Source organism: Oncorhynchus kisutch, linkage group LG25 (genome assembly GCF_002021735.2).
Source record: "Oncorhynchus kisutch isolate 150728-3 linkage group LG25, Okis_V2, whole genome shotgun sequence".
Taxonomy (NCBI): Eukaryota; Metazoa; Chordata; class Actinopteri; order Salmoniformes; family Salmonidae; genus Oncorhynchus; species Oncorhynchus kisutch.
Genome location: NC_034198.2, coordinates 4124661 through 4139494, shown reverse-complemented (window position 1 = coordinate 4139494; position 14834 = coordinate 4124661). Strand labels below are relative to the sequence as shown.

Sequence of the window (14834 nt, the reverse complement as noted above, 5' to 3'; positions counted from 1 at the left end):
CTTTGAAGACCAAGTAAAATGATTTTGCATACATCTCTGCAGAATACATAGGCTTCTAGCCAGCTAGCTACTAGCCTAGCTAAATAGGATGACAAAGACAGTACAGTATGGGGAGCACAGAGATAAAGTTAGATGGTTGTCTGGCTGGCTGGCTGCTATTGTCTACCCATTGTGGACCTGACAATTAATGTTGTCATTGTTTTGGAAATTGAAGGTTCACTATTTGGAGCTTTGGAATTTCCATTAAAAAGCTCTAAAATCATTTCATAATGTATTTCATGTTAAAAGATTTTTTTGAATGTGAGGATTTTTAATAGCCGAACAGAAGCCTAACCGACCACAAAAAGCACTAATCGCTCAGCACTAATAGCAATAGTTAACATTTAATCAAATTGAAATTGAGCAAATTAGCATACATTACTAAATGCACGTCCTGTCAACCCCATAAATCAACTATTGACCTGTTTTTTTCAGTGCCCACATCAGAGGATATGTCCAGGCTGACCCCTGAGTCCAGTCCTGAGTAAGTCACAGACACACACTTATGAACATGCCTCTTAGATGCCCTAGGCCGAGGACTGACTAATTTTACCTCGCTATAACTATGAGTTTGTGTGTGTCTCTCTGTCTCTCTCTGTCTCTGTCTCTCTGTCTCTGTGTGTCATGCTCCATCAGGCTGGCTAAGAAGTCGTGGTTTGGGAACTTCGTCAGCCTGGAGAAGGAGGAGCAGATCTTTGTGGTGATCAGAGACAAGCCGCTGAGCTCTGTGAAAGCAGACATCGTCCACGCCTTCCTCTCTGTAAGTATCTGGTTCCGCTTTGAACATCTTCAATTAGTCATGTTTTTTATAGATTTTTTATTGAACCTTTATTTAACTATGCAAGTCAGTTAACCTCTCTTGGGTAGCGGGCAGTATTTTCACATCCGGATGAGAAGCATTCCCAAAGTAAACTGCCTGTTACTCAGGCCCAGATACTAGGATATGCATATAATTGGTAGATTTGGATAGAGAACACTCTAAGAACACTAGTTTCCTAAACTGCTAAAATAACGTCTGTGAGTATAACAGAACTGATATGGCAGGCGAAACCCCGAAGACAAACCATCCCCAAAAGATTTAAATTCAGCCTTCCACTATTTTCAATGGCTATCACTTTTATTATAAGGCGAAGTCCTCCCAGATTGCAGTTCCTAGGGCTTCCACTAGATGTCAACAGTCTTGTAGTTTTTCTTGGTGGCTCCCATTTTGGCTGTAGTGTTTACAAGCTCGTGAGTGAGAGCGCGTTCTTTGGTATTTTTCTCCGGTAAAGAAAATAATGAATCTCCGTCTTAGATTTGATCGTTTATTTACGTATTAGGGTACCTAAGGTTTGATTATAAACATTGTTTGACTTGTTTGGAAAAGTTTATTAGTAACGTTTGGAATTCATTTTTTTTATGCATTTTGAAGAAGGGAAGCTGGGTGGATTATTGACTGAAGCGCGCCAGCTAAACTGAGTTTTTATTGATATAAAGAAGGACATTGTCGAGCAAAAGGACCATTTGTAATGTAACTGGGACCTTTTGGAGTGCCAACAGAAGAAGATCATCAAAGGTAAGGCATTTATTATATCGCTATTTCTGATAGTGTCGCACCTGCCTGGTTGAAATATGTTTTTCATGGTTTTGTATGCGGGCGCTGTCCTCCGAAAATCGCATGGTGTGCTTTCGCCGTAAAGCCTTTTTGAAATCTGTTACAATGGCTGGATTAACAAGAAGTTAAGCTTTATTTTGATGTATTACACTTGTGATTTTATGAAGGTTAAATATTTATAATTCTGTAGTTCGAATTTCGCGCTCTGCAATTTCACTGGATGTTGGCCAGGTGGGAAGCTACTGTCCCACCTGCCCATAAGAAGTTAAACACTGATTCCTCGTCTGGTATCTTCTCTGCACCTGGGTTCAATCTCACCACGTCATAGCAAGCTTCTTACCTCAAAATGGACCCAGCAGATCTCACCCAGATCCAGAATGCTATAACCCAACAAGGAGCACTGCTGGGGCGGCAGGAAGAACAACTCTCTCGGATATCAGAGACCCTCTGGGCACTTACCGATTCCCTCCAACCATGGCCCAACCCCAACCCAGGCGGAGCCAATTCCCAAGTCTCATCACCCAGTTCTACAGGCGTCGCTGTAGTTCTTCCAGGGAACCTGCAGAACCCAAGATCCCAGCCCTCGAGCGGTATGACAGCCATCCGGGAGGATGCAAGGGGTTCCTCACTCAGTGCTCTCTGGTGTTCGAGCTACAGTCCTCCTCATTCCACACCGGTCGGGCCATGATCACCTACATCATCTCTCTACTCTCGGGCAAGGCCCTCGGGTGGGTAAACTCCATCAAGGATGAACTGGTTGCTCGGGAACTGGGTGAGGACCTCGATTCCCTGATAACGCTGGCCATCAGGATTGACAACCGCATCTGAGAATGTGTAAGATAGCGCCTTTTTGGAAACGCATCCCAGTTTCCGGAGCACCCCAAGCCCCCGAGCCCAGCATTGAGGAGCCCAGGCAGCTGGGATGCACTCGTCTGAGCCCACAGGAATGTGCCAGGCGCCTGCGCGGGGTATGCTGCCTCTACTGCGGAGGCCTCGGCCATCTCCGTTCTACATGGGCTCTCCAGGGCAAGGGGAGACCCTGACGATCTGTGCAGTTACACCCCAGCTACCCGGTCACCATCTGACACTACCCGCAACCCTCTCCTGGGACAACCTTCAGCACCACATTCCATCCCTCTGCAGATTCAAGCCCTCTATGGATGCCCCATTGGCTCCGGCCAGGTGGAATATCAGCCCATTCTACTGCAGTTTGGGGTGAACCACTCAGAGACTCTTCGTTTTCTTTTGAACACTGCTCCCTAGCACCCACTCACCTAGGGTATCCCTGGCTAGTGCTACATAACCCGCTATTTTCCTGGTCTACGGGACACCTACTAGACTGAGGTATTAACTGCCAGACTAAAAGCCTAAGACCCCACCAAGAGCCTCACCGTGTTCCCCGGCATCCATTGAAGACCAAGACTTTTACACTCTCCCTCCCGAGGACTTCGACCTCCGGGAAGCGTTCAGTAAGAGGCACTCTGCCACCCTCCCTCCTCATCATCCATACGACTGCGCCATAGAACTCCTACCTGGCTCCACCCCTCCCCTGGGTCTCGACCCCTGAAGCAGCAGTCATGGACAACTACATCCGGGAGTCGCTGGAGGCAGCTTTCATTCGCTCCTCTACATCCCCAGCTGGTGCAGGCTTCTTCTTCGCGGGAAAGAAGACGGAGGTCTGTGTCCCTGCATAGATTACAGAGGGCTGTGTCCACCTTCTTGGAGTTGGCACATGGGGCCCAATTCTTCAGCAAACTGAACTTCTGCAATGCTTACCACTATCTGGTGAGAATCAGGGAGGGAGATGAATGGTGGTCACTATGACTATTTAGTCATGCCCTTATTATCGAACTCACCGGCAGTCTTTCAACCTTTGGTCAATGACACTCTTCGCGATATGCTGAATCGGTTCATCTTTGTTTACCTTGACGACATCCCGATCTTCTTCAAAACTCTTCTGGAACACATACTGCACGTCCGCCAAGTCCTGAGACGCATCCTGCAGAGCCAACTATTTGTCAAGATGGAGAAGTGTGACCCCCACATATCCCAAGTTTCCTTACTGGGTTACATTATCTCTACCGCAGGCATCCAAATTGACCCCATAAAGGGTGTGTCGGTCACCGACTGGCCCCGTCTCACCTCAGTCAAGCAGGTCCAGCGGTTCCTTGGGTTTGCCAAATTTTACAACCATTTTATACGCAAGTTTTGTGCGGTGGCAGCGCCTCTCGCGGTCCTAACCCGCAAGTTCCAGACTTGTTTATGCTGGACTCCCGAGGCTGAAAGGGCATTCATGAAGCTCAAGAGACATTTCATCTCTGGACCAATCCTTGTTCATCCTGATCCTACTCGTCCCTTTGTGGTAGAGGTGGACGCGTCGGACATAGGAGCAGGGGAGGTCCTTTCACAGCGGAACGAGGAGGACAAGAAACTGCACCCATGTACCTTCCTCTCCAAGCGGTTCTAGCCAGCGGAACACAGCTATGATGTAGGCAACCGGGAGCAACCACGGGGGCACCTCATCCTTTCGTGATCTGGACGGACCATAAGAACTTGGTCTCCATTCAAGAAGCCAAGAGGTTGAACGCCTGCCAGGCTAGGTGGGCTCTGTTTTTTAACAGGTTTCGATTGTGGCCCCTGTGATATGGAGTATTGAGACCATGGTCCGACAAGCCCAGTCCTGAGGACCTGACCCCGGGGGGGACCCACTAACAGACTTTATTTTCCGCTATCAGCCCATTCCCGAGTACTACAATGAGGACACTCCTCTAAATTAACTGGGCATCCAGGGGTTAATCGGACACTGTTCCTGTTGTGGAAATTCTGGTGGCTTAACATGATTGAGGATGTGAGATCCTTTGTTGCGGCCTGTTCCACCTATGCCCAAAGCAATCCTCATGACAGTGACCGGCTGGGTTGCTCCAACCTATGCCCTTCCCCTGGTCCAACCTGTCAGTATACTTTATCACAGGGTTACCTCCATCCCAAGGGCTTACCACTATCCTGGTGGTCATTGATTGGTTCTCCAAGGCAGCCCATTTCATTGCCTTACTCAAGTTGCCCTCATTGAAGGAGACGCTGATCTCATGATTACATCTCATGATGTCTTTCGACTACAAGGACTTCCACAGGACATGTCTCGGATCGTGGGCCCCAGTTCGTCGCACGGAATTGGAAAGCCTTCTGCTCCCTGTTGGGCGTGTCTGTGAGTCTCTCCTTGGGAATCCACCCACAGTTGAATGGGCAAATGGATCGGGCCAACTAGGAGCTGGAGAAGCTCCTCTGCTGTTTCTTCTCCACCCAGGTCAGCAACCTGAGCAAGTTCCTTGTCTGGGCAGGGTGTGCTCATAACACACTGCCGAAATCGTCCACTGGAATGTCGTCATTCCCCCGTTTTCTGAACAACAGGCCGAAGCGGGGGTGCCATCAGCCGAGGCGTTCATTCGACGATTTCGTCGCACCTGGATCAGAGCACGATCCTCCTTGCTCCGCTCCTCTGCCTGACACCAACACCAGGCAAACCGGCACTGAAGGCCTCTTCGGGCTCCTCTGACAGGGTCAACGGTTGTGGCTGTCCACCCGTGATCTTCCCTTAAAGGTGGACTGGCAGAAGCTTGCTCCACGCTGCATAGAACCATTCGAGATCGCGAGTCGCATTATCCTATTGTCTCCAGCTTCCCAGGTCTATGAAGGTCTGTCCATCCTTCCATGTCTCCCGTCTCAAGTATTTAAGGACCAGTCCCTTCACTCCCCCCACACCTGCCCTTTCACCCCCTCGACTTGTTGATGGTCGCCCAGCCTAAACTGTCTGGCGTCTGTTGGAGGCTTGTTGGGTCCAAGGCATCCTGCACTACCTGGTGGACTGCGAGGGCTATGGCCCTGAGGAGCGGGCATGGGTGCCTGCCCGGGACATCCTTGATCCGGGACTTGTTCGGGCTTTCAACCAACTACGTGGGAGTTGTCATGGCTCTGCGGCTGGAGACGCTCCTAGAAGGGGGTGTACGGCAGAGACCATCCTAGAGACATTAACGACACTCAGGTGTGTCCAATTTACTCATTTTGATTTCCCTGTTAGAGGTGTGTTTTCTGTTGTCCTTTGCAGAAGTTTGAATTGTTTACCGTGTGTGTAAGTTTGTTTCCTGAGTGAGTTTGAGGCTTGTTGTTTTTTCCAGTGTACTGTGATCCTGTGGCTACTGTTTATCAGTAAAGTGTTTATGTTTATCCTTAACCACTGATTCCTCGTCTGGTCTCTTCTCTGCAGCTGGGTCCAACCTCACCATGTCACACTGTCATTCATCTTCAGTCCTAGTAATATGTTTTTAAAGTGCTAGGAATTTTTCTTGTGAACCTTTATATTTTCATTGCAATCCGTTTTAATGACAAGCATTTCTTGCTCTCTACTACCCCATCTCACACGGACTCTGTTTCTGTCTCTCCCCCTCACACAATCTTCCCCTTGGTCTCTTACTTTCTCTACCCGTCTCTCCTTTTCTTTCTTTCCATTACCCTACGCATCCTCTCTCTCCCCCTACCCCCCACATCAGATCCCCTCCCTCAGCCACAGCGTCATCTGCCAGACCAGCTTCAGGGCCGAGTACAAGACTTCCTGTGGCCCCTCCGTCTTCCAGAAGCCTGTTAAGTTCCAGGTGGACATTGCCTTCTCCGAGGGAGAGAGAGAGCCGGATAGGGAGAAAACCGAGAGGGATGTCAAGAGAGAGACAGGCATCTACAGTGTGACATTCACCCTCATATCAGGCAAGTGGAACTTGGAATAGAAAGTATAACTGTTCATTCTAGTGCTGTTCGTTGGTGATTTTACAATATCTAGTTATGGCTTGAATTGGTACAGTTCCACGAATTAATGAAAGAAATTAGGGCAGGTTTGTTATGGTGGAAGGGTGTGTGTGTGTGTGCACGCGAGCGGTGCAGGTGTGTGTCTCATGTGCTGGTAAAAAAAAAGCTTGCATCTTCTCAATCCCTTTGTGTGTGTGTGTTTTCGCAGGTCCTAGTCGCAGGTTCAAACGAGTGGTGGAGACCATTCAGGCCCAGCTTCACAGCTCCCATGATCAGCCCGTGGGGGTCTCTGGTGAGTCATACACATTCTCTTCTACTCACACACACCAACCTCCTCACATTTGTTTACACTTTCTAATAACTGAAATTAATAATCTATCATTTGCTTTATAAATTATTGTAATTGTTATAAATGTTTGTATATGTTTACAAATAATGAAATGCTAATTTATGAATAGTATGCACACTATGTATTGATAACGTATTCATTATTCATGAAAATGATGTATTATTATTTCTCCACATTCTTACATCACACTGGTTTCACCTACATGAATGGAGTCACTTTCCTCCAGGGTTCCCCAACTGGTGGCCTGTGGACTGAATTTGGTCCACGGGGGGTTTATTTGACACCTCAAGTTTTCTGAGCAGAAAAATGCCTATATACAAAAAAAATGCACAAAAAAATGTACACTATTGTTCAAAGGTTTGGGGACACTTAGAAATGTCCTTTAAAATAACATCAAATTGATGAGAAATACAGTGTAGACATTGTTAATGTTGTAAATGGCCATTGTAGCTGGAAACGGCAGATCATTTTAACGGAACATCTGCATAGGTGTACAGAGGCACATTATCAGCAACCATCACTCCTGTGTTCCAGTGGCACATTATGTTAACTAATCCAAGTTTATCATTTTAACAGGCGAATTGATCATAATTTTGTAATTATGTTAGCACTGCTGAAAACTGTTGTTCTGATTAAAGAAGCAATAAAACTGGCCTTCTTTAGGCTAGTTGAGTATCTGGAGCATCAGCAATTGTGGGTTTTATTACAGGCTCAAAATGGCCCATCTTGATATTACATTTTTTATTGGCCAGTCTGAGATATGGCTTTTTCTTTGCAACTCTGCCTAGAAGGCCAGCATCCCTGTGATAAGGCGCGTCTCGGTGAGAGGTGTAGGAGTCAGGTGCAGGAGAACAGGGATTTCTGAGAAGCGTGTTTAATATTTATATAGTCCACCTTTATATAGTCCACATACAAAAATGGCACAGACGAAAATCCAAAACTACGCTCTCGAAGGATCAGAAACTCGTGCCAACACACGGAGGAACAACCACAGTTCCGACACTTACAAACACTTGCCTAAATAGTGAAAACAATACAGAAACTCGTGCCAACACACGGAGGAACAACCACAGTTCCGACACTTACAAACACTTGCCTAAATAGTGAAAACAATACAGAAACTCGTGCCAACACACGGAGGAACAACCACAGTTCCGACACTTACAAACACTTGCCTAAATAGTGAAAACAATACAGAAACTCGTGCCAACACACGGAGGAACAACCACAGTTCCGACACTTACAAACACTTGCCTAAATAGTGAAAACAATAAACATCAAAGATAATCGAGCGCAAATACACACAAGCTTAATCCCGCACGAACTAAGGCAGGCAACAGGCGCCCTATATACACACAGAAATAAATGCAAATGAAACCAGGTGTGAAAAGGAACACAGACAAAACAACCAGAAAAGGAAAAAGGGATCGTGGAGGCTAGTAAACCGGCGACGCCGAACGCCGAGCGCCGCTTGAACAGGGAAAGGAGTTACCTTCGGTAGAAGTCATGACAATCCCGGAGTCGCCTCTTCACTGTTGAGGTTGAGACTGGTGTTTTGCGGGTACTATTTAATGAAACTGTCAAACTAGACACTAATGTACTTGTCCTCTTGCTCAGATGTGCACCAGGGCCTCCCACTCCTCTTTCTATTCTGGTTAGAGACAGTTTGCGCTGTTCTGTGAAGGGAGTAGTGCACAGTGATGTACGAGATCTTCAGTTTCTTGTCAATTTCTCGCATGGAATAGCCTTCATTTCTCAGAACAAGAATAGGCTGACAAGTTTCAGAAGAAGTGCTTTGTTTCTGGCCATTTTGAGCCAGTAATCAAACCTACAAATGCTGATGCTCCAGATACTCAACTAGTCTAAAGGCCAGTTTTATTGCTCCTTTAATCAGGACAGCTATTTTTAAATGTGCTAACATAATTGCAAAAGGGTTTTCTAATGATCAATTAGCCTTTTAAAATGATAAACTTGGATTAGCTAACACAACGTGCCATTGGAACACAGGTGTGATTGTTGCTGATAATGGGCCTCTGTATGCCTACGTAGATATTTCATGAACAATATGCCATTTCCGGCTACAAAAGTAATTTACAACATTAACAATGTCTACACTGTATTTCTGATCAATTTCATGTTATTTGAATGGACAAAAAAATAATTTCTTTTAAAAACAAGGACATTTGTAAGTGACCCCAAACTTTTGAATGGTAGTGTGTGATATAGATTTTAATTATAGACATTTGTTCCCAAGTATTCTGGCTCATAATAGAGAGAAACGTGATCGTATACAAATGTAAGCAAGGTTTGAAATTATGATGTTTTAGTCATATTGGGCTTTCTTGCGGTCAATTTGCAGTCTACAAATTATTTTTAATTATATTCCGGCATGCCGACCATCCTCTCAATATATTCTTTTGTCAGGTGGCTGAATCTATTTGACCCCCTACTCTCTCTCTCTCTCTCTCTCTCTCTCTCTCTCCAGACCCCTTCCCAGACGAGAAGAACAATCGGCCCCACGGGACCCCCACTCGCCAGAACTCCCGCCGCTCCGAGGGCGGAGGTGATCGGTGTGAGTGGGGCGAGAGAGGCGACGGAGGAGGCATCGGAGGCAGTGGGGGGGTCCTACAACGCAGAGGCTCTGGGAAGGAGAGGACCCAGCTACTGTCCTCCAACGGAACACAGTCCCAACCTTGAGAGAGGCAGTGGGGGGGTCCTACAACGCAGAGGCTCTGGGAAGGAGAGGACCCAGCTACTGTCCTCCAACGGAACACACTCCCAACCCTGAGAGAGTCAGTGGGGGGGGGGGGGGGGGGGGGGGTCCTACAACGCAGAGGCTCTGGAATGGAGAGGACCCAGCTACTGTCCTCCAACGGAACACAGTCCCAACCCTGAGAGAGGCAGTGGGGGGGTCCTACAACGCAGAGGCTCTGGAAAGGAGAGGACCCAGCTACTGTCCTCCAACGGAACACAGTCCCAACCCTGAGAGAGGCAGTGGGGGGGTCCTACAACGCAGAGGCTCTGGTAAGGAGAGGACCCAGCTACTGCCCTCCAACGGAACACACTCCCAACCCTGAGAGAGGCAGGGGGGGGTCCTACAACGCAGAGGCTCTGGGAAGGAGAGGACCCAGCTACTGTCCTCCAACGGAACACAGTCCCAACCCTGAGAGAGGCAGTGGGGGGGTCCTACAACGCAGAGGCTCTGGAAAGGAGAGGACCCAGCTACTGTCCTCCAACGGAACACAGTCCCAACCCTGAGAGAGGCAGTGGGGGGGTCCTACAACGCAGAGGCTCTGGTAAGGAGAGGACCCAGCTACTGTCCTCCAACGGAACACAGTCCCAACCCTGAGAGAGGCAGTGGGGGGGTCCTACAACGCAGAGGCTCTGGGAAGGAGAGGACCCAGCTACTGTCCTCCAACGGAACACACTCCCAACCTTGAGAGAGGCAGTGAGGGGGTCCTACAACGCAGAGGCTCTGGGAAGGAGAGGACCCAGCTACTGTCCTCCAACGGAACACACTCCCAACCCTGAGAGAGAGAGAGAGACCAGTCGGGTAGCAGGTGTCCAAACGCCATTGGGGGAAAAAAGCAGACAAATTGTCAAACAAAACCTCACACCCTCACAAACCATGATATATCTCCCCTTCTGCCCCCATAAGATGTGTCAACAAGTTGCTTTAAGCCTGAACACAAGCTGTCATTTTTTCTGTGTTGAAATTTACATTCATTCACTGAATCAAGCAGGGATCCAATCCAGACCAGTAATAAAACTTTTTTTTAAATGTCAAAAGGGATTCATGGATGAGCTAGACACATCAAAGGTCAAACTAGGAACTTTGCAGAAGCTCTAGTTTGCATGGCAGTTAGCAAGTCATTGTGCAAAAATATGTTTAAAAGTGGCAATATGTAACTTTTAGCACGACCTGACCAAATTCACATAGAAATGGATCTATCATTCTACTTGGAAGCAAGTCTAAGAAGCAGTAGATCTGTTCTGTGTGCAATTTCTATGCTTCCTGTTCTTAAGTTTAGTTTTTTGTTTTTGTGTATTTTACTTTAGTTTTCTTTACTGTACACCAGCTTCAAGCAGCTGTTTAGATGGTAACATTATTCTCTACACGATACTAACTTATTTTGTCACAAACTGAAATTTGGCAAACTGTTAGTGTTTTAGCAACCAGGAAATGGCAGAGTGATATCTGCATAGTGCAACTTCAATATAGATGATAAGATCTGCTAGCGTACCATGGATGGTCCTGGAAATCGAACCCACTATCCTGGCGTTACAAACGCCATACTATACCAACTGAGCTACAAAGGACCAAACCAATAACTCAAGCCAAAAGATAAGAACGCCTTGAATAATCTTGTGATGGTTCTCAAAAAATACAGAACTCCCCCCTCCCCTGTACCTTTACCGCTCAGCAGCAAAGGAAACCTGATGAATACCTTGATGTGCCCAACATTGAACATACATTTACTCAAAAGACAATGAAAGACGATGGAGACATGTAGAACCCTCTTGCTTATTATCACAGACCACCCATTCCAAAAGATAGAACCTGCTGCCAATTCAGTGAATGAGTTTGACAACACCTGAAGATCCTGCTTTAAAAGTGAGAAATTATGTCCTCGAAAAAAATGTATGTAAACTTTGTCTTCTGTTGTCAAGAAATACAAATTAAGCTAAGTTGAATGTGAAGATATTTTTTTATTTAGGTTTAGTTAAGATGATTTATATATTGATTTCAGGGATGTCGACACTCAGCGAAGATATAGGAGAGAAGAATGGGAAGAATTGACATCTTGGACATACAGTATCTGCTCCAGCATCTGAATGTGGAACCCAAGCCGATGGGAATTTAAAAGGTCAGAACGAAGTTGCCATTGATGGACATACAGTATCTGCTCCAGCATCTGAATGTGGAACCCAAGCCGATGGGAATTTAAAAGGTCAGAACGAAGTTGCCATTGATGGACATACAGTATCTGCTCCAGCATCTGAATGTGGAACCCAAGCCGATGGGAATTTAAAAGGTCAGAACGAAGTTGCCATTGATGGACATACAGTATCTGCTCCAGCATCTGAATGTGGAACCCAAGCCGATGGGAATTTAAAAGGTCAGAACGAAGTTGCCATTGATGGACATACAGTATCTGCTCCAGCATCTGAATGTGGAACCCAAGCCGATGGGAATTTAAAAGGTCAGAACGAAGTTGCCATTGATGGACATACAGTATCTGCTCCAGCATCTGAATGTGGAACCCAAGCCGATGGGAATTTAAAAGGTCAGAACGAAGTTGCCATTGATGGACATACAGTATCTGCTCCAGCATCTGAATGTGGAACCCAAGCCGATGGGAATTTAAAAGGTCAGAACGAAGTTGCCATTGATGTGCTTTGGGAATATTTTTGTATTTTCTTTTTTCTCAGAGTCAAATACAATGTAACCAAGATTTATTCGATGGAAACCTTTTGCTCTGAAGAAAAGTACTTTTGATTTGATGAGAAATATGAAAATATATTTTAAAAGACATGTGCAACCAGTTACATGGATTGGACCACTGTTTGTCCGTGACTCAATAAAAAGTGCATTCCTGACCTATGGATCGGACAGACTCCATTTGCTCTCTGTCAGTCATCACCACTTCTAGCAATCACATTGTGCAGATCACTTGATACCGCTGTACAAGTCGGTGTCACTGTCGGTATTTACCCTATGATTGTTCACTGTCATCTTCATCACCACGATCATCATATTCATCATCCTTAATCTAGCTAAGATTGTAAACTATTCTCCATTCCTAAGGGTCAGTAGAATAAGGTGTTTTAAAAATGAAATGTCTATCATAATTTCAATATCAAAGTGCACTATGATAACTATTGCCTGTGATAAAAAAAAGTAACAATTATGGTTGAATTGATGGTCAAAATAGAGACATCCACCTTGTTATGATTATAATAATAAACTCTCAAATGGTGTGTGCGTCCTTTGAGTTTCTTGTAGTTCCAAATTGAAAAGCATAAATCATTTACAAAATCCTCATCATTGAACCATTGGGAAATGGGGCATTTTCCCTATTGAAGCCTGTCCTGAGGCTACAGTACAGTTGACAGCGAACCAATTGCATTTTAACATATATATCATCGCAGTCTACACAGCAGCCCAGAAGTAAAGGTACTTGGATGCGAGCAGAGAGGAGGGCAGGAAGAGCGATGGGGCTCATGATATCTCAGGAGAGGGCTCGATGGCTCAACTTATCCACGGTGTCTGATAGTGAGAAGCTGAAGATCCTGGATGCTCCAGTAGACCCTAAAAGCCTTTACGGTCCCACCGTCGAGATGATGCAGAAACGGTGTGAGGAAAAAAATGGTCTGACCAGGAAGACACAGCCCAGTGCCTCGCCGCACCTTCGTCCAGGCTGCAGCAGGTTGAAGCCCCTCGACCTTTAACTTCTTGGTGACTGGGGGGCAGTATTGAGTAGCTTGGATGAATAAGGTGCCCAGAGTAAACTGCCTGCTACTCAGTCCCAGTTGCTAATATATGCATATTATTAGTCGATTTGGATAGAAAACACTCTGACTTTTCTAAAACTGTTTGAATGATGTATGTGACTATAACAGAACTCATATTGCAGGAGAAAACCTGAGAAAAAATCCAACCAGGAAGTGGGAAATCTGAGGTTGGTCATTTTTCAACTCATTCCCTATTGTAGATACAGTGGGATATTGGTAATGTTGCACTTCCTAAGGCTTTCACTAGATGTCAACAGTCGTTAGAACCTAGTTTGATGCTTCTACTGTGAAGTGGGGCCGAATGAGAGGGGAATGAGTCAGAGGTCTGGCAGAATGCTTTGAGCTCGTAGCTCGCGTTCCATTGCTTTTCTACAGACAAAGGAATTCTCCGGTTGGAACATTATTGAAGATTTATGTTAAAAACAACCTAAAGATTGATTATATACTTAGTTTGACATGTTTCTACCGACTGTAACGGAACTTTTTGGACTTTTTGTCCAAACGCCCTAACAAATAAATTATCAAACAAATCAAACATTTACTATGGAACTGGGATTCCTGGGAGTGCATTCTGATGAAGATCTTCAAAGGTAAGTTAATATTTATAATGCTAGTTCTGACTAATGTTGATGACACAACATGGTGGATATCTCTTTGGCTGTTTTGGTCTCTGAGCGCCGTACTCAGATTATTGCATGGTGTGATTTTTCCGTAAAGTAAAAAAAAAATCTGACACAGCGGTTATATTTAGGAGAAGTTTATCTGAAGTTCCATGTATAATAGTTGTATCTTTTATCAATGTTTATTATGAGTATTTCTGTGAATTGATGTGGCTCTCTGCAAAATCACTGCATGTTTTGGAACTACTGAACATAACACGCCAATGTAAAATGAGATTTTTTGATATAAATATGCACTTTATCAAACAAAACATACATGTATTGTGTAACATGAAGTCCTATGAGTGTCATCTGATGAAGATCATCAAAGGTTAGTGATTCATTTTATTTATATTTCTGCTTTTTGTGACTCCTCTCTTTGGCTGGAAAAATGTCTGTCTTTTTTTGTGACTTGGTGGTGACCTAACATAATTGTTTGTGGTGCTTTCGCTGTAAAGCCTTTTTGAAATCAGACACTGTTCAAACCCCCGAGCTGACAAGGTACAAACCTGTCGTTCTGCCCCTGAACAGGCAGTTAACCCACTGTTCCTAGGCCGTCATTGAAAATAAGAATTTGTTCTTAACTGACTTGCCTAGTTTAAATAAAGGTAAAATAAAATAAATAAACTGTGGCTGGATTAATGAGAATTGTATCTTTAAATGGTGTAAAATACTTGTATGCTTGAGGAATTTTAATTCTGAGTTTTTTGTTGTTTTGAATTTGGCGCCCTGCACTTTCACTGGCTGTTGGCGGGGTGGGACGCTACCGTCCCGAATATATCCCAGAGAGGTTAAGGCCCCCCCTTGTCTCACAAACACTCCCCAATGTCAGTTGACATAAAAACAATTGGACACTAGCGTAACCAGGCTACAGGCCAAGGGC

General features: G+C 45.3%; 1 protein-coding gene across 1 annotated transcript in view; it reads left to right on the top strand.

Annotated features, from left to right (window-relative positions):
• LOC109870503 (serine/threonine-protein kinase BRSK2-like) overlaps positions 1–12758 on the top strand; it is a 30586-nt gene extending 17828 nt beyond the window's left edge. Inside the window, exons 15-19 of the mRNA XM_031805199.1 lie at positions 475–523; positions 676–799; positions 6178–6388; positions 6636–6719; positions 9262–12758. Coding sequence (XP_031661059.1) covers positions 475–523; positions 676–799; positions 6178–6388; positions 6636–6719; positions 9262–9473 — 680 coding nt within the window. The 3' untranslated portion in view covers positions 9474–12758. The remainder of the gene's footprint in view (positions 1–474; positions 524–675; positions 800–6177; positions 6389–6635; positions 6720–9261) is intronic.
• Positions 12759–14834: the final 2076 nt, after the last annotated feature.